Source organism: Tenrec ecaudatus, chromosome 18 (genome assembly GCF_050624435.1).
Source record: "Tenrec ecaudatus isolate mTenEca1 chromosome 18, mTenEca1.hap1, whole genome shotgun sequence".
NCBI classification, from domain to species: domain Eukaryota; kingdom Metazoa; phylum Chordata; class Mammalia; order Afrosoricida; family Tenrecidae; genus Tenrec; species Tenrec ecaudatus.
Window position 1 is genome coordinate 3,021,656 of NC_134547.1, and position 19,390 is coordinate 3,041,045.

General features: G+C 61.2%; 3 protein-coding genes across 3 annotated transcripts; 2 read left to right on the forward strand and 1 right to left on the reverse strand.

The window, feature by feature from the left end:
* Positions 1-367: 367 nt before the first annotated feature.
* Positions 368-6,986, forward strand: TMEM238 (transmembrane protein 238). Its single transcript, XM_075536397.1, has 2 exons — positions 368-1,101; positions 6,856-6,986. The coding sequence occupies exon 1, from the start codon at positions 559-561 to the stop codon at positions 1,090-1,092; it is 534 nt and encodes a 177-aa protein (XP_075392512.1). The 5' UTR covers positions 368-558; the 3' UTR covers positions 1,093-1,101; positions 6,856-6,986.
* Positions 6,987-8,060: 1,074 nt separating this feature from the next.
* On the reverse strand, positions 8,061-9,082 carry TMEM190 (transmembrane protein 190). Its single transcript, XM_075537815.1, has 5 exons — positions 9,025-9,082; positions 8,905-8,940; positions 8,555-8,680; positions 8,383-8,467; positions 8,061-8,298 (listed from the first exon to the last, which is right to left on the reverse strand). The coding sequence occupies exons 1-5, from the start codon at positions 9,080-9,082 to the stop codon at positions 8,061-8,063; spliced, it is 543 nt and encodes a 180-aa protein (XP_075393930.1).
* Positions 9,083-15,039: 5,957 nt separating this feature from the next.
* On the forward strand, positions 15,040-19,187 carry IL11 (interleukin 11). The gene is made up of 5 exons (XM_075537431.1): positions 15,040-15,176; positions 16,369-16,541; positions 16,948-17,034; positions 17,132-17,293; positions 18,468-19,187. Exons 1-5 carry the CDS (start codon positions 15,170-15,172, stop codon positions 18,636-18,638), a joined length of 600 nt encoding a protein of 199 aa, XP_075393546.1. The 5' UTR covers positions 15,040-15,169; the 3' UTR covers positions 18,639-19,187.
* The last annotated feature ends 203 nt before the right edge of the window (positions 19,188-19,390 follow it).

Below are 19,390 nucleotides of genomic sequence, written 5' to 3' on the forward strand. Positions count from 1 at the left end.
TTCCTTCTGTTGCGCACGGGTTGTCATCGCTACGGAATCTGAGCCGACACCATAGCGCCTAACAATGACAACCTAGAGGTTGGCGGTTCAAGCCCAGCCAGCAGCGATGCGGAAGAAAGGTCCTGGCCACCCGCTTCTCATAAAGATCCCAGCTGTGACAACCCGTTGGAGCACATGGGGTTCCCTATGAGTGGGCATGGACTCCACGGCCGGGTTTGGGTTTGCGGGTGTCCCCACTAAGGGACCTATCGCGGAAGAGGCCGCACGAGGTCATACTGCACAATAGCAGCGCCCTGGATTCCCGCGCCCCACCTCCCGCTCTCTGCTGCCTCTTTTAGGCCCCCCCCGATTTTGACTGTGTGCTGTGCTGGGGTCCAGGGGTCGCGGGCCACACCCCTGGGCGCCCCCTGGGTGCCCCCCAGCAGAGCCCGTGGGCGCTCGACCCAGCTCGGGTGACCAGGAGGCCAGCGGGTACACCTGGCACCGTCCCCTGACCCCGCCCCGGGACGGGCCGCACCCGGAAAGCTTTCCCCAGCCCTTGGCGGCGGCGGCCTGGCCATGGCGGCGGCGGTGGTGGCCTGCACCTCCCCGGGCTCTCCGCTCCGAGCCCCGGCCCCGCCGGCGGCCGCGCCCGCGCCCGCGCCCTCCTCGGGCCTGGGCCGCTGCCGGATGGCGCTGCTGCTGGCCGTGGCGCTGGACGTGGCGGGCATGGCGGCGCTGCTGACCGGCGTGTTCGCGCAGCTGCAAGTGGGCGGCCGCGACTTTGGCGACCTGCTCATCTACTCGGGCGCGCTGCTGGTCTTCCTGAGCCTGCTGGGCTGGATCCTCTGGTACACCGGGAACATCGAGATCTCCCGCCAGGAGCTGGAGCGCGACTACGGCCTGCGGCCCTCGGCGCTCGCCCGCCTCGCGCGCAAGATCTCCCGCCGCTGGTCGGCGCCGGCCTCCTCCTCGCGCGCCGCGCCCGGGACCCGGGGAGCGCGCAGGATCGCCGGCGCGCCCCCGCCGCCCGCCGCCGGTGCCCGTCGTGTGCGCCTGCAGCTGGCCACGCTGGAGGCCGGGCACGGGGCGGCGGGCGCCGGCCCCGAGTGAGCGAGCCAGGTGAGGGGCGCAGGGGGTGGGGCTGGGACGGGGGGCGGGCAGATGGCCCCGGAAAGCAGGGGAAGGGAGGCGCAGGAGAGAGACAGAGACGGCAGGGAGCGAGACGGAGAGGAGACATGGGGAGGGGTCGGGGTTGATGGAGGAGCCATGGAGGGATGATGGGGACATGGGGAGAGACAGAGAGGGTCATGGGGAGGGGGAAAAGACAAGAGATATGGGAGTGATGGCGTGGAAGGCCCTTAGGGGGGCGATGGAGGTGACCAAGGAGACATGCGGGCGATGGGGGAGGCAGAGGAGCCATGGGGCGGGGCGTAGGGGTTAGGTGAGAGGTAGAGGGAGAGATAGGGAGACATTGGGTAGAGACTGAGAGATATGGAGGAGAGAAAGGTGGGGGAGAGATGGAGAAACATGAAGGTGAGATGCAGAGACACAGACAGTTGGGAGAGAGAGGGGAGACATTGGGGGAGATCGTGAGGAGAGCAGGGAGACCCTGGGAGAGATGGAGAGACATTAGGGAGAGACTGAGAGATATGGGGGTGAGCGGGGAGAGACAGAGATGTGGTGGGGAGAGAGAGCAGGAGACATTGGGGGGAGATGGAGAGACATTGGGGAGAGATGTGGTGGGGAGAGAGATGGGGAGACATTGGGGGAGATGGGAGAGAGGTGCACAGGCAGGGAGTGGGGGCCCAGATGGAGACCCAGAGAGAATGAGAATGTAGGAGGAAGATGCAAGGATAGCCCCAGGCAGCAGGGGGAGGTATAAGACTTGGGAAACGGAGAAGCTGCTCCCCCCCCCCCCCACCTCCCACCACGAGCCCCCACGAGGCAGGGAGATTTCCCAGGCAGCCATGCACAGTACTTGCAAGTCCCTGGCTGCACGACCGGCTCTATAGGGTAATTGACCCCGTTCTCCACGCCCTGCAGCATGGGAGACCCCAAGGGCCACCACATGCCCACGTCCTGCCCCAGGTGGGCCAGGCCGTCTGCACTCGGAGGAACTGGCTCTTCCTGACAGGTGGCCCAAAAGAGAATCCTGAAAGGGGTGGCAGTCGCTGAGGGGACATTCAGGGGAGGCCAAGTGCTCACTCCCCGCTCTCCACGCCCTCCACCACCACCCTGCCCCACGTCATCCTGTCTGTCCTCTAGCTCTTGTCCCCTTTCCTCTGAACATACTCGGGTGAGTCAAAAAGACATCGTCACAAAAATGATAGAAAGCTTTACGCATCAAAGATGTCAAAGTAGGAAGGAATGTGAAGCTATGACTTCTGGATCCGTCCTCCACCCAGGTCTGTCTGTGATTCTGTCTCTGTCGGGAACGTTCAAAGGACTCCCTGCTCTCCATTGGACACCACATCAGACACGGCCACCTGGGCGCCCCCACCCCAACCCCGGGGACTCCACTCGCCCTCCTCATCTGTGTCCTCTGAGGTTGGAAGACGGAAAGATGTCGGTCGTCGGTGTTCCTTGGAAGGAACGAGACCAGGGCTGGAGGATGGGTGGGGTCAGGGTTTCCCAACAAACGGCTCAAAGGTCGGGGTTCCGGTGCGTGTTCTGGCGCTCGCTACGCTCCTCCTCCGAGAGTCAGCAGGTGCGCTGTCTGTCCTGAAAGGAAGCTAAAAAAGAAAGAACCCCCCCCCCCCGTGGCACCACGTTCCTGGCCTCTTATTTCATCTTCGTAAATCCCTCCGTGTCCTTTGGAGAGAAATCTATCAAATCCGAATTATCCCTTGGGAATCTCGCCTGCCCTGCCCTCCTGCCCAGCAAAGTGCATTTCTGCATTGACTTGAACAGACACGCCCCCTCAGAAGCCGCTGCTCCAATGGGACCTTCATGTATTTACTTTGAAGTCCTCCCCCCAAACCCCCCCCACCCCCGCCCTGCCTGCTCCCCAGTGAGAAAGAGGAGTCCTGCTTGGTTTGAGAGGTTGTCGGGATTTTTGTTGATAGCTTTCAGGATAGAGCAAGTCTCCTTTGATCCCTAATTTTCTTTTTTTTTTTTATTATTATTATTTTTTTGATCCCTAATTTTCTGAGAGATTCTATAATGAATAGATATTGGAGCGTATCCAATGCTTTTTCAGCATCCACGGAGATGTTTACATGATTTTTTAAACCAATCCCCCCTCTGTATTCTCGTACTGTTGTAAATCACATTGACTGACTTCAAATGATGACACAGCTTGCCATCGTGGTATAAACAACATTCGACTGGTGTGGAATGAAATGGTGGGCATGGTGGGCAGTTCGAAACCACCAGCATGGCTCCATGGCAGTGAGTTTGGCTGGGGAGTGAGATTGAAGATGAGCTTATGACTGATTGGACTTGACTGCAGCCACCCCTGGCCACAGAGACTTGTTTAAAGGCATTCTGTTTGGAGCCAACGCCGGCCTGTACGTGCTGGAGCCTCCGGGGCAACGCGATGAACATTGAAAGTTACCAGTTTCCCTCCTTCCTTAGCATGGATGGTGGATGTGTAGCACCGGGCCCCTCCCCCACCCCCACGGCGATGAATTACAGAGCGAGGGGTGGAAGGAGACAGCAGCCCATGAAAGATATGATAAAATAATAATATATACTTTGTGAAAGGGTTCACGAGGGTGCAAGGGAGAGGCGGGAAGAAGAGCGGATCTCAAAGGGCTCAAGTAGAATGTTTTTAAAAGGATGATGGCAACATCTGTGCAAGTTCGCTTGATAGAACTGATGTGGGGATTGTTAAAATCTCTGTAAGAGCCCCCTGATAAAATGATTTTTATAAAAGAGAGAGAGAGAAAGCTAGCTATCACGGACGGCCCAAAAGAACAACGGATCTCCCTTAGGCGCGAGGGTGGCGAGAACTCATCTTTGGACGGGTTGTCAGGAGAGACCAGTCCCTGGGGGAGGACGTGGTTCGTGCTTGGTGGGAATCTTGGTGCAGCGAAGGAGAGGAAGGCCCTGGACGAGGTGATGGGCACCGTGGCTGCAACAATGGGCCCAGGCCTAAGTGCCGTCCTGAAGATAGTGCCGGACAGGGCCGTGTTCCGCGCTGTTGGATAAGGCTGCTGTGAGCCAGAGTCAGCGGGGTAGCAGGGACAACGCACACACGCGGTCATCGGCCCACCTTGGTCTCCGCAGAGCCCTGCTCTGGCTCCCCGGTGCCCTCTCTTGAGATCCGAGCCACACGTGGGTCCCTGAGAGACGGCTTTTGCCTTGATGCCTTTCAGCCCCCAGGTCACCACCAGGCTTGCCACACCTGGTAGCCCCTGTCCTTTCTCGTCTCCCAACCAGGAGGGTCCTTAGCGCCTTGCTCCACCCAGAAACCTTCCCGCGTGTTCTTTAAGGTCTAACTTGCCTTTCCTTGTCTAATCCTCCAGAGCGGGGGTCCTCACACTTTTTAAACAGGGGGCCAGTTCACTGTCCCTCAGACCCGTTGGAGGGCTGGACTATAGTTGTTTTTGTTTTTAAACTATGAACAAATTCCTGTGCACACCGCACATATCTTATTTTGAAGTAAAAAAGCAAAACGGGGCAAAAACACCCGGTGGGCCGGATAAATGTCCTTGGCGGGCCACACGTGGCCCATGGGCCGCAGTTGGCGGACACCTGCTCCCGAGTATCCAAGTTTCCGGTTCATAGCCACCTTGCGGGAGAGAGTGAGAACTGTGACTCGTTCGGGGAATAGGAAACATCATCTTTCTCCAGCAGAGCAGCCGGTGGTCTAGAACTGGTGACCTAGTGGTTAGCAGGCCAACTGCACACACACTACCCCTCCAGGGCTCCTGGGGATATTGAGGTGGTTGGTGGGTGGGTGAATTATGGGTGAGTGTGGATGGGTGCGTAGATAGATGAGTTGTCAGATGGGTAGACATGATTGGGTGGGCGGATCTGTTGAGTGTGTGGGTGCATTAGTTAATGGATGGATGTGTTGGAACAGGTGGGTAAGTGGGTGGGCCGACAGGTGACTGGATGGATAGTCTGGGAAGGTAGGTAGGTGGGTGGGTGGGTGGATGGGTTCACTGATGGACTGGAGCGTAACGGATGGAAGCTGCTTCTCCGATGAAGGCTCTGTGAAGATGAAACTCTGGTAGCCCACGGCGATGCGTGGGATGGTCCGTGGCAACGACCTCCAAAGTGGACGGTGGATCCCTTTGTTGTCGATTCTCAGCCTGGAAGCTCTGCTGAAACGTTCTTTTCTTTTGATGGGAGGCGGGGCTGGTGGCACTTGAAAAGCTGGTGACACACGAGTTTCCAACATTACAGCCATGCAGAGAGCCACCACCAGGGGACACACTGGATGGGCAGACCGTGGAGCAAAGACGGGAGTTGTGGAGGATTTGGGCTTTCTTGGCTCCATCATCAATGCTGTTGGCAGCAGCAGTCCAGAGATCACACAGTGCAACGCGCTGGGTAAACCTCTTTATTGCGTTGAAACGCAGAGAGGTTGCTTTGAGGACGGAGGTGCGCTTGACCCAAGCCCTGGCATCTCCAGCAGCCTCCCTGCACCTGGGAGTTGGACCATGAATGAGGAAGGAAGCCGAATTGGTGATACTGAAAGTGCCACGTGCTGCCGAAAGGGCAAGCACATCTGTCTTGTCAGGAGAAGTGGAGCCAGAGTGCTCCTTGGGGGCAAGGAGGAGGCAGCTTCTTCCCATCTGCTTTGGACAGGCCGTCAGGAGAGACCCGTCTCTGGAGAGAGACAGCCTGCTTGGTAAAGCGGATGGGCCAAGACGAGAGAGGCCCTGGACGAGATGGAGATGGATGGACAGAGGCTGCAGCAACGGGCTCCGACATCACCATGGAGAGTGGGGCGCCGGGCCAGCGGGGCTCTGTCTGTGGTGCATAAGGGTCGTGATATGTAGTCGGCAGCACTTAAGGGCCACACCATCCCCCCCACACAGCCGCTTCCTGTGGGCTTGATGAATTCACCTCCCACCCCTGCATCCGGGGCGACACGAGCCATTGCCCTTTCTTACGCTTACTCGGTGGTCTGCGGAAGTTCAGGAAAGGATGGGCCCCCTTATACCTTGTGGAAGCGGTCTACATTTGTCTCCATATGCGAAAGGGTTGACCTGCTAACCAAGAGGTCAACAGTTTGAGCCCACCAGCTGCTGGAGGAGGGGGTGGGCAGGACGGGGACAATGAAGCTGCTGACTCCTGTAAAGACTTGACGTCTTGGAAGCCCAAGGGGGCTCGGTTGTGAGTTAGAATTGGCTCTCTAGCAATGGAAACCATTGACTTGGCTCTGGAAGTCTAGTCGTTGGCCTACAATGCTTGAAGCACTTTCAGGCTGACTGGAAGGTGACTTCCTGCCCTGCCTTGGAAGGAGAACGGGGCTTCTAAGGTGGGACACCTCCTGAGTGTCAGGGGGAGATGCCCCCAGCACCTGGAAGACCACTGAGGACTGGCGGTTAGCTGGGGCCAGAATGACTATAGAGCAGGACACAAGCACCTGTTTCACTTGCTCTCCTCCATCAGCCTCCCTGCTCCCCGTTGCTACCTCGCCCCCCCCCCATACCCCCCTACCCAGTCCCACCACCTTCTGTCTGCCTTTCCTCCCCTCCCTGCTTCCCGATCCCCCCATCCTGTCCCCTGACTTCCAGCGAGCTGAAGGAGTACCCTCAGTTTGGAGAGATGGGCAAATGGAGCAGATGACCAGATGTGGGCATGGATGGATCAGAGCAGAGCAGGGCGCCCTCCCTGTGGCCAGAGCACCTCTGGGATTGGGAGGGTGGGAGGCGGGGAGTCCAGCAGTGGGTCACACCAGCTTCCCTCCTGCAGATGACCCTATGGCCCTACCTGGAAAGAGCAGTCCAAGAGAAGAAGCAGTCCCGCCCCCAAGACCGCTGGATCATCAAGAGGCCCACCCGCCCTTCCCACCTCTGCTCCTCACTGTGATAAACGGCTCTGCCTCACTGTCTGTCTGCTGTCTGTGAGAGGGATAAACTGAGAGGCGGGTAGGGTGGCTGGGTGTTTCCTTCTGGCCATAGAGGGGCTACCTGTGTCATCAGACCAGAGACCGATGGGGACAGTGGAGCCCAGTTTCAGGTAGAGCCTTTGTGGGGGGGAGTGGACAAGGACCCCACCCAGCCTCAGTGGAGCTCCTCTGTGGCCTCTTGTCTTCTGGGGAGCAGCCACTATGGGGGGCTTGGACTATCAGGGTGTGTTTACTGGGGAAGGGGCCACAGGGGGTATGCCGGAGGCATCTGTAGACTTTCATTGGGGAGGGGGATGTCTCACACCTCAAGGAGGATGGGGGAAGGGGGATGGATGACAGAGTCTTCGACCGTGGTGTGCCGTTCAGGAAAGATGCAGCCCATGGGGAGTCTGGGAGATGATGGTTGGCTGTTGGGAGCGCCCCCACGCCTTGGGCACAACCTTGGGGAACTAGGTGGGTCCTGCGGTGGGCAGCAGGGCTGAGGTCAACTGAGTTCCCGCCATAAGATAGCGGGTGGCCCATCTCCATGGACGGACCCAGGGCAGGGCCCCATACCTTCAAGCCTAGCTGCCCAGTGGATCCAAATACCCCCTTTTCTCAGGCCACATCCTCCCTGCCCAGGCTCCCCTCAATTCAGATCCTGCCCCCAACTTACCCCCAGAATGCTTCCATTCCAGAATCTCTCCAGCCTGGAAAAGCCACCTGGGACACTCCTTGAGTGTCCTATGTTTAAATCCTGGATGCCCCCAAATCCACCCCCACATCATGCTTATAGCTTGGCCCACCCATCCAGCCTGGGACACCCCCTCAGTCCACACCCCAAGCTTAAAGCATCGCCCCCCTGAAACCCACACCCCATATGTTTATAGCTTGGATGCCCCATCCAGCCTGGGACACCCCATGAACCCCCAATCTATTATTGCTCAGAGCCTCCCTCCGCACTGCCACTCCCTCCAATACATCCCACCATTTTTGAAAAGATGGCTCCAGGAAAGAGACCAGGCATCCATCAACAATACATCTCTTGCAGGGTGCCCCTGGGGTGACCCTAGTCCTCTTCCTCCTCCACCTCCTCCTCCTCAGCATCTCCCACGCCCTCCGCGGCCACAGAGGCTTCCTGGATGCTCTCGGGGTGCTGGGAGGCTGCCATACTGCCCATCGACGACGTCTTCTTCTGGCTCATGGACGACCCCTTGCTCTTGGACAGCAGCGACACTGACTTCAGGCTGTGGCATTGGCTCTTCAGGAAGCCGGGCACGTGCAGCATGTCCCTGCGCTTGGCCCACCTGCGGGCCCGAGAGATGTCAGGCTCGGGGCGCCCTGCTCGTTTTGGGGGGCGCGGGGCCCCCGCCCCACAGCGCCCCACTCACCAGAACATGCAGATGGTGGAGATGAGAAGGAGCAGGCCACCGCACGTCCAGCCCAGCGCCCACAGGTGTCTCCGCCGCATCGTCTCTGTGGGGGAGAGCATTCAGACCCTCAGGGGCCGCCCAGCCCACCGCGAGCCCCGACCCCACCCCAACCCAGACCCCACTGCCTCACCGTCGGGCCTTTGGTGATAGCAGACCCCATCCCGGTAGCAGCAGCGCAGGCGCAGGCACAGGTTAGGGTTCTCCATCGCCGCCTGCCCCCCGCAGCTCTCACGGTCCCACACGTCACCCTCACAGCCTGGGGGCGCAGCAGCGGCTTCCAGCGGGGCCAGGAGCAGCGCCTCCCCCCACCCCCTGACCAGCCGACCAGACCCCCAGCCCTCCTCCCTCAGACCGGGGGTCCTGACCCCCAGCCTTCCTCCCCCAGACCAGGAGTCCTGACCCCCAGCCCTCCTCCCCAAGACCAGGAGTCCTGAACCCCCAGCTCCTCCTCCCTCGGATCAGGGCCCGGTTCTGGCTTACTCCATGGGTAGAAGAATCCCTGGATACCATTCCCATCTGTGGGAGAAAAGGAGAGATATTGGGGGTGGTGTGGTAGGGCGGGGACCCCTCCTTAGACTTGCTGGTCTCCCAGCCCCTCACCTACTGAGCCCTGCATGAGCAGGAGGACACTCAGAACAGAGACCCCTGAAGCCACCATGTCGCCTCCCCAGACCCTGGGGCCTCTGTGGGGCTGGCCATCGCTGGGCAACACCTCGGCCCCGCCCTGCCCACGGCCCCCAGATTCCAAGTTCTGTTGCTAGGGGGTCCCCTTAGCAGTCATGAGTCAGGAGGGAAGGTGGGGGTGGGGAGGAGATGCTGCTGGCCTGGTTATGCCTGGTTGCTAGGGAGTTGCTTCCTTAGCAACCAGGGGCAGGGGCTCTGGAGGGAGTCATGGGGATTCTGAGCCCCCATTTTTTTTTTTTTAAACTGAGGTATTTCCCTCCCTTGGGCCCAGGACCGGTTGGCCTGGTTGCTAGGGAATCCCTTTCCTTAGCAACCAGAGGGCGCAGGCACGTGGGCGGCCCTGGTTGCTAGGGAGGCTTCCCCCTCGCTAGGGGAGGGGCCCTGGGCCTCACTGAGCCCCATTGTTCGGGAACCAGGCCACCTGGAGCGGGAGGATCTGAACCCTTCTCTGTGGGGCTCCCCTCCTCAACACCTCCACCTCCTGCAGGGCCACGGGAGTTGCTTTTAGAGCTCCAGGAGCTGGGGGACCAGTCGCTTTAAAAGCGTTGGTCTGCTCACCAAAAAGGCACCGGTTCAAAGCCCCCACCCACCCCGGACGCTGCGTGAGAGGCAGAAGAGTCTATCATCTCCCCTAAAGGTTTACGACGCGGAGAACAACCCCCAGGGGCCCGTTTCTACATGCCCTATTGGGTTCCCACTGTGCCTAGGGATCAACCTCCCAGCAGTGGGGTTTGGGGTTCACTACAGGAGAAAGGAGTAGACCTGTCGGGCTGTTTATAATACACCGGCTACCCCAGGGAGCCTGGAGGCAGAGTGGGCCACATCATAAGGTCAGCGGTTTAAAACCACCAGCCGCTCTGAGGGAGGGAGAGGAGGCTGTCTGTCCTGGCCAGAAACCCACAGGGGCGGTTCGACCATGACCTATAGGCTCGCTGAGCAAGAACTGACTGGCTGCCAGTGAGTCACGAGGCCCGGGAGCCGGCTGGGCTCTTAACCTCAAGGTGGGCAGTTTGAACCCATGAGCCACCCGTGTGAAGGAACAGCCACCCCGTGTGAGGAAGAAGAGGCTGTCTGCTCCCATTGAGAGTTATGCTCCCAGAAGCCCCCAGGGACACTTCCACCAGGTCCTGTAAGGAACTGACTCCTGACTCCGAGGCTGTGACTTGTGCTGGTAGAAGGTGCCCACCCTCATGTGCTCCAGCTGCTCCAGACCAGCTGTTTGGATGTCAGCCTCAGGAACCCACAAGGGCAATTCTACCCTGGCCTGTGGGGCCCCCATCCACTTGGTGCTGGGGGGGTTGGGTGGAGGTTCCCCCAGCCACAGCAGGGGGTATCAGACTAGGAAAAGGCTGGAGGTTGAGTGAGCCTGTGGGAATCAGCTGAGACAGCAGGGGGTGGGAGGTGATGTGTGCTGGCCAGGGACGCCCCTTTCCTGTGTCTCCGTTTCCCCACGTACACACAACTCATGAGTAAGGGGACCCCCTGGCAACAGAACTTGGGCTTCCTTCTCCTGTCCCCAGCAGAGGGGAAGGGCCTTGGTTTCTCAGTGGGAGGCTGGCCTGGGTTGGGCCCAAGACCCTTCATTCTACTGCTGAACGCATCCACTTTGCCCTGCAACTGGGATGGGGGTGCGTGAGGGGAGGGGCACGGGCGATCTTAGCTTCTTTAGTGCAGTCTGACTTTGAAGGACTCCTGGTCTGAGGGAGGAGGGGCTGGGGGTCAGGACCCAGGGTCTGAGGGAGGAGGGCTGGGATTAAGCTCCTGGTCAGAGGGATTAAGTCTTCTGGGTATCCAGACCGGCTTCTCCCCCCACCCCCCCTGTGTCCCATAAACATCCTGGGGGGTGCTGAGTGGGCCCTAGTGCTCAGGCGTCATTGATGACATCGGTTGGAGGGGCTCGGCAGGGGGCCGGGGGTTTTGGGTCAGAGGGGTTTAGGGGCTGAGGCTGGGCAGCTGGGACCATTTCCTGTGTCCACATCATCCAGACCTGCTTCCCAATTCCCTGGATTCCACAGGGAAGAAGGAGGGTGTGGGGGTGGGGCTGGGGCCCAGGGCCGCGGCTTTGGGTTGAAGGGGGGGGGGGGGCTGCCGGCACGGCTCTGGCCACTAATGACAGGTTTGGGCTGCCTCTGTGGCCGGCCTGCCCCGTCACCCCCCAGAGGCCAGACAGGACCCCCCAGGGACAGACAGACGGACACATACCACCTCGGACCTGCTGACCTCACACCTAGTCAGAATCACCAAGTCTGGGGCCAGCCCAGGAGTACAGCCCCCTGGTCCTGTTTGGCCTCTGCCTCTCATTGTCTGCCTGTGAGCCTGGACCACTGCTCTGGCTCTGGGACGGGGCCTGTGCCTGCCCCAGTCCGTCTCTCCATCACTGTTTAGTGCCTCCTGGTGCCTTTCCCCACTCTCAGGGCTCTGGTGGTGCAGAGGACTAAGCCGGTGGCTCCTGACTCTTGGATCTTCCATCAGCAGTTCTACCGACTGGCTAACCCTGACTGTCTCCCACAAAAGCCAGCCAGGTCCCCTGCCAGGGGACAACGCATGATGCAGAACATTCATTTCTGTGTTCTCTATCTGAGAGGCTCCTGGGCCAGGTGCAGGGAGTGTCACCCCATAATTCAGGCAGATGCAGAACTCTGAGTTCCCCACAGGAAGGATGGCCCAGACTGCCCAGTGCCAGGACATTTTTCCAGTGACCTTGATACAGGCATTGGGGATCAGGACTCCTGGTGTGAGGGAGGAGGGGCTGGGGGTCAGGACACCTGGTCTGAGGAGGAGGGGCTGGGGGGTCAGGACTCCTGGTCTGAGGGAGGAGGGGCTGGGGGTCAGGACTCCTGGTCTGAGGGAGGAGGGCTGGGGGTCAGGACTCCTGGTCTGAGGGAGGAGGGCTGGGGGTCAGGACTCCTGGTCTGAGGGAGGAGGAGGGCTGGGGGTCAGGACTCCTGGTCTGAGGGAGGAGGAGGACTGGGGGTCAGGACTCCTGGTCTGAGGGAGGAGGAGGGCTGGGGGTCAGGACTCCTGGTCTGAGGGAGGAGGGCTGGGGGCCCAGGACTCCTGGTCTGAGGGAGGAGGACTGGGGGCCAGGACTCCTGGTCTGAGGGAGGAGGGCTGGGGGGTCAGGACTCCTGGTCTGAGGGGGGGGAATTGGGGGTCAGGACTCCTGGTCTGAGGGAGGAGGATTGGGGGTCAGGACTCCTGGTCTGAGGGAGGAGGATTGGGGGTCAGGACTCCTGGTCTGAGGGAGGAGGGCTGGGGGGTCAGGACACCTGGTCTGAGGGAGGAGGGCTGGGGGGTCAGGACTCCTGGTCTGCGGGGGGAGGGCTGGGGGTCAGGACTCCTGGTCTGAGGGAGGAGGGCTGGGGGTCAGGACTCCTGGTCTGAGGGAGGAGGGCTGGGGGTCAGGACTCCTGGTCTGAGGGAGGAGGGCTGGGGGGTCAGGACTCCTGGTCTGAGGGAGGAGGGGCTGGGGGTCAGGACTCCTGGTCTGAGGGAGGAGGGCTGGGGGGTCAGGACACCTGGTCTGAGGGAGGAGGGCTGGGGGGTCAGGACACCTAGTCTGAGGGAGGAGGGCTGGGGGGTCAGGACTCCTGGTCTGCGGGGGGAGGGCTGGGGGTCAGGACTCCTGGTCTGCGGGGGAGGGGCTGCCCCCTGTCCGGAGTGTGGTGGGCGTGCTCTCATGGCTGGCCTCCAGCTGCTCCTTTGCAGCAGCCTCCCTCTGACACACAGGGGGTCACCCTGACTGGAAGCGGACTACTGTGTTTATTATCGTCTGGCCTGGCTCCGGCCCAGTGCCCCCATCCCCTTGGGCCAGTGCATCCCCTAGGCTGGTGGCCTGAGTCACCTTGGCTGGCATAGCCATCTGAGGGGGGTGTGTGTGTGCTACGTCAGCTTTCCCCTCACTGACGCAGCCTGGGGCCCCCCACGCTGACTCAGCCGGAAACAGGCCCCCTGAGGGGCGGAGACCCAGTGGTCAGGAGGCCTAGGTCTCTATGGGAGGGTGAGGGGCCACCTGGGAGGGGGGTGACCAAGGCAGACTGGAAGGAGCTCTCACCTGAGACGATTAAGTCATGTCCCACTGTGGGAGGGGGCTGTTACCTCACCTCCCTGGAGACCAGAGGCTTTGCCCCCAGTGGTGGGGGAGGGGAGTGACTCCAGCCACTAATTGTCCCCAAAGCCCCCCTGACAAACTCAGCTGTCTCAGAGCAGGGGTGGGTTGGGGGCCTGCGAGGCTGTTCAAGTTCCTGATCCTCTCAGCCCTTCCCTCTGTCATATGGTTTCTGTACTGTTAACATGGGGCCCCCTGCCCTGATTGCTGGTCCCCCACATCTGTGCAGGTCCTCCGTCTTGCCTGGACACCTCCCCCTACCCCCTGCCCTCAGGCTCTGTGACTGGGTCCCTCTTTCCTCCTTCCCCACCTTGGTCCAACGCACAGATCCTGTCTCTCCCAGGGGTTTTGCCTCCCCTCTCTCCTGCCCCCTTCATGGTTTCTGTCTCCCACCCTCCCTGTCTCTCACACTTAGAGGCAAGCTGTGTGCCCACTAGATGGAGGAGTAAACTGAGACTCGGGGTTGGAGTCAGGTGCCCCGGGCCCCACCTCTAAGCACCCTTGTCTTTCCCTTGGTCCCCGGTCTCCCCTTCATGGTGAGTTTCCGGGTTCTTCCCCCTTCTGGCTCTGGGGACCACACCAGTGTTCCCACCTCACTGTCCACACTGTGTCCCTTCACTGTCGCACCTCACTGTCCCTACTTCTGTGTCCCCACTTCGCTGTCCCCGTCTCAGCATCCCTACCTGTGTGTGCCCACCCTGGTGTCCCCACCTCAGAGTCCTCAGGCCTCCCAGTGTAACTGCTGCCTTCTCCCTCCCCCTCTCTGTCTCTCTATCTCATGGTGTCTCATTGCTCTCTGAGTCTCTGTCTCTGCCCACTCTCCTCCAGGGGTCTCCCCAGGCCTCTGTGTGTCCTCACCAATCATCTCTGGCCTTCCTTCTAGTCTCCACTGCCCCTGAGCGGCCCTCCCCAGCTTCCCCTCCTCCTCCTCATTGTCTCCATCCGTCCACTGTCTGTCTCTCCATCTTGGCGTCTAGGACCTCCTGTCCCTCTCTCTTTCCGAATCTCTGTCCTACTGTTACCATCCGCTCCAGTCTCTCTCTCTCTCTCTCTCTCTCTCTCTCTCTCTCTCTCTCTCTCTCTCTCTCTCTCTCTCTCTCTCTCTCTCTCTCTCTCTCTCTCTCTCTCTCTCTCTCTCTCTCTCTCTCCTCTCTCATTTCTGCCCTAGTATCTGCATCTATCCATGTCTCTGGCTCAGTCTCTTCATCTCTGTGTCTCTCTGTCTCTGTCCCACCATTTCCCTCTCTGTGTCTATCTCTGCACCTCTGCATCCAGTCTCTCCATCTCTGTGTCTGAATACCTGTCCTTGTCTGTGCTGTCTGTCTGCATCTATATGTCTCAGTCTCTCTATCTCTCTCCATCTCTGTGTCCCAGTCTGTCCATCTCTTGGCGGTTGCTCTGCCTATGTCCCTCAGCCTCCATCTCCCCCAGATCCCCCACCTCGCTGCCCTTCCCCATCATCCTCTGCCAGCCAGGGACCCCCCACGTGGGGGGGACCCCCAACCGCTGCCAGGCCCGGACTCTGCCGCCAGCCTGTGTCTGCCCGGGGCGAGGAGGTGGAGGGAGGGGACACCCATGACCTCACTCACCAGCCTCTCTCCCACCCCCCCGCCCCACCCCCCTTCCCTTTTCAACTTTTCCAACTTTTCCTTCGTCGCCTCCTCCAGCCGCGAGCCCAGCGCGGCCGCCCGTCGGAATGGAAAGGCAGGCGGGGAGGGTGAGTCAGGATGTGTCAGGCCGCCCTCCCCGCCGCCTGCCCCCCGCCGCCGCCCCGGCCCCCTATATAAGCCCCCGGGCGGCCGCACGCCCTCACTGCCGGGCGGCGCTGCACCCGCACCGCTCATGTCTGCCTGCCCCCGGCCCCGCTGACCCCGGGCCCGCGGCGGCGGCCTCGGAAGGGTGACGGCCCGCAGCTCGCAGTGCCCGGCCGGGGACCCCTGGCTCGGTGGGGACATGAACAGTAAGGAGGGGCGAGTGTGGTGCGCGGTGGACCGCGTGGGGACGGGGCGACGGTGGGGAGCAGAGAGGATGCCGAGGACGGAGGCACGAGGTGGCCCCACTGTCCCAGCTGAGGCGCAGGGAGCAAATCAGAGCCGGGGATCCCGGGAGTGGGGTGTCCCAGAGAGCGGTGGACAGGGTGCAGGTAACCCCCACGCCCCCCAAGGAGTCGGTGATCACCCAGACTCCCCGGGGGCCCTGACAGAGGAGAGGCTGCGGCGGGGAAACTGAGGCAGGGCGGCCACGGGCTAGGGCGCCCGGGAAGGGGGTGTGAGGGTCCTGTCCCAGAGAGGGGTGTGACACTGATTGTAGGGCCCGTCGGACGCCGGCTGGATGGGCCCACAGCTGCGGGAGGGGACCAGGGGGCGGGCTGGGGGTGTGATACGGGGTGGACGGCCGGGGGGTCGCTGATTGGCTGGCGCTTGGCCGGTGGGCGGGGCTCGGGGTGGGCTGCGGGGGAGGCCCGGCCCGACCCCCCACGCCCCGCGGGGCGCTCAGGCTCGCCGCCCCAGGCCTCTGTGCCCAGGTGAGCTCGGGGTCCCCCGCGGCGGCCGCTGCCCTCGCCGCCCGGGGACCTGCAGGGCGGCCCCTGCGCGGGTCCCGGGAGGCGCGCGACAGGGCTCTCTGGTTGCTTCCCAGCCCCCAAGTCCGACTTGGGCTCACGGGGCCGGGGGAGGGGACAGGTTCTGGCCTGTGCCTCCCCCCTCACGCCCCGCCCCGGGGCCCAGATTCCGGCGTCTGGGGGCGGACGGGAGACGCCCGGCCCGTCTACCCGCCCCGGGCCGCGTCTGCTCCGACGGGCGGGGCAGCCAGGGCCGGGAGGGAAGCCCGCCCGGCCTGGGACCTGCCTCGGGCGCTCCACCCTCGGACGGACGCGAGCCCTCCGCCCCCTCCTGCACACCCAGGAGTTCAGGGGCTCAGCCTCCTCTCCTCCCTAGGACCAGGAGTCCTGACCCCCACCCAGCCCAGCCCTCCTCCCTCAGACCAGGAGTCCTGACCCCCTCCCAGCCCAGCCCTCCTCCCTCAGACCAGGAGTCCTGACCCCCACCCAGCCCAGCCCTCCTCCCTCAGACCAGGAGTCCTGACCTCCAGTCCAGCCCTCCTCCCTCAGACCCCGAGGCTGAGGGAGCTCTCTGTGCCCCCTCTGCCCCAAGGTGTTTGCTCTCTGATCCTGGTCGTGCTGAGCCTGTGGCCCGACAGTGTGTTGGCCCTGGGCCCACCGCCTGGACCCCCGAAAATACCCCCAGACTCTCGAGCAGAGGTGGACAACACCGTCCTCCTGACCCGAGCCCTGCTGGTGGACACTCGGCAGCTGGTGGCGCAGCTAGTGAGAGTTGGGCACCCTGGATCTGGAGTGGGCAGAGGGGACAAAGGAGAGGGCAGGAGGGAGGGACCAAGGTGGAAGGAGCAAACCTGAGACCTGGTGACGATGACCATGACTGAGAAGCCACACATGGGGACCCTCAGAGAGAGAGAGAGAGAGGTGGAGCCTGGGTGTGGCCTCGTTGCCACCCAGAGAGCTGGTGGGGGTGGGGGTAGGAGTCTTCGAGGGGCTGACACCCAGGGACACCAGCACAGGGGCTCTGGGAGGAAAACTGAGGCAGGAAGAGCAGCAGGGTGCGAGGGCCAGCTAGGAGATTGAGGCTGGAGAGGAAAGGGGACAGGTGACCAGAGAGAGCTCTGAGCTGGGCAGGGGTGGGAGCAGGTCCCTCTTACATCTGTTTTCTCACTAGAGGGACAAATTCCCAGCTGACGGGGACCACAGCCTGGACACCCTGCCCACCTTGGCCATGCGTGCTGGCACGCTGGGAGCCCTGCAGGTAAGGGTGGGATCAGTGTTGGAAGTGACCCTGGACATTGGGCGGGGAAGGGCCTTGGGGGCCACTTGTCTCTACCACTTGTTCCCTCGGTCCACAGCTCCCCGGTGTGCTGACGCGGCTGAGGACTGACCTGCTGTCCTACCTGCGGCATGTGCAGTGGCTACGTCGGGCAGGGGTCCCTTCCCTGCGGGCACTGGAGCCTGAGCTGGGCAACCTGCAGGCTCGGCTGGACCGCCTGCTGCACCGGCTGCAGCTCCTGGTAAGACCCCAGACCCTGGGGCACCTCACTGGCTCAGGACTCCAGACCCTAAACTCTGGCCCTGAAAAGCCAGACTCCACTGTGAGACTCCGGTTCTGAGACATCACCCACCCCGTGACCTCAAGGTCCTTAAAACCTGTGACCCTACACTTGTAATTGCTGGCCCTGAAGCCCCCAGTTCTGTAGCTCCAAGGTCTTGTGATCCCATGACCTAAGCCCACGAGATCCCATGTCCTGAAAACCCTGTGCTGACACTACAGATTCTTAGACCAAGATCCCAGGACCTCATGGACTGGCACTACAACCCCAAGATCATAGACACTGAAACCCAGATTCTAAGATCTGTGCTAGAACTATAGACCCGATGTCTGAAGATCCCCAAACCCAAGACCCCAACCCTTAGGGTCCAGACCCTCTGCCCAGTTTGGAGACTCTGGCCCCAAGACTCCAGCCCCGACCACCCAACCATAGAGACCCCAGACGCCAGCTCTCACCTGGCTCCCAAGATAGCGACCTTATGCAGCACAGAAAGGAAATACCACCTGGTCCAGGGCCATCTTCACACTGGTTCCTATGCTCGAGTCCGTCAGTGTAGTCACGGTCAGTCCATCTGGTGGAGGGCCTTCCTCTTTTCCCGCTGCCCCTCTACTTTACCAAGCATGATGTCCTTCTCCAGGGACTGGTCTCTGCTGACCACATGTCCAAAGTGTGTAAGACAAAGTCTTGCCATCCTGGCCTCGAAGGAGCACTCTGGCTGTACTTCTTCCAAGACCCTAGCCTTTTCTTGGAGACCCTACCTCAATCCCCCCACCCCTCCCAACTCGGCCCTGGGACACCAGCCTTCAACCGGGAGCCTGACATGACCAACGTGTGTGTTGCCTTCAGCCTGAGTTTCCTAACCCCAGCTGCCCAGCCACCTCTCCCCACCCCAAATCCAACAGGTGCCCCAAACACCCTTCCTTCCCCCACTCAGCTCCCTGCCTTCAAGGCGAAGCCAACTCACAGCAACCGTACAGGACAGGGCAGGACCGGCCCTCTGGGAGTCCCAGACAGGACCTCCCCTTGGGTGCGGAAAGCCTCCTCTTTCCAAGGAGCGGCTGGGGGATTCAAACTAGTCATCTTGCAGCCTACACCTATTACAAACTCAACCGGCTGCTCTTTACTCTCTCCACAGATGGCCCGCCTGGCCCTGCCCCAAGCGTCGCCAGACCCCCCGGTACCCCCACTGGCCTCTCCTGCCTCGGCCTGGGGGGTTGTCAGGGCGGCCCACGCCATCCTGGGGGGCCTGCACCTCACGCTGGACTGGGGTGTGCGGGGCTTGCTGGTGCTGAGGAACCGGCTGTGATCTGCAACCGGAGCCGAGAACCGGATGTCGCGACTCGGGAAGCCGACATAGCGGGCACCCTTCAAAGTCACATCTTATTTATTTATTTATTTAGGGACTCGGGGGGTGGGGCGACGGGGGCCGTGTGGCAGCCAAGGGACCATCCATGTCCCCGGCCCTCCAACCATCTCCCCCTAGTTCGCTATGGTCCCTTAAGGGGACCTGGGTGGGGGAATCATCCGTGCCTTATTTATACTTATTTATTTGAGGAGGTGGGAGGCAGAGGGGCACCTGGCTCCCTAAGGAGGTAGGAACAGAGAGCCTGGATACTTGGGGTGGGGATGGGCCCTAAGGAAGTGGGCATAGAATTCCGGGATTCTTGGGTCTCTGGGAAGCCTGGCCCCTGTGTCCCCTCCCATTGGCTCTCACTCCTTGAGCGCCCTGCAGTGACTATTATTTATTATACAAGGACTTTGTTGTTGTTGAGGTGGGAGGGACAGGGCGTGAGATTTTGTATTGGGGGGATGAGATGCCTTTGCAAGATGATTACATTAAATTTGTCATATTCTACCTATCTGAAGTGATTGATCTCTTGGAACTGGGATGCTGAGAACTGAATGCCGGAGGGTGGCAGATCGCGTATTAAATGCACAAAGCTCGGGAAAGGGGGCTTTGGTGGTTGGAGAGGCTGTGAGCTCTCAAACTCACTCTAAACTCACTGCCATCAAGCCACTTCTGACACACAGCGACCCTGTAGGATGGGTCAGAACTGC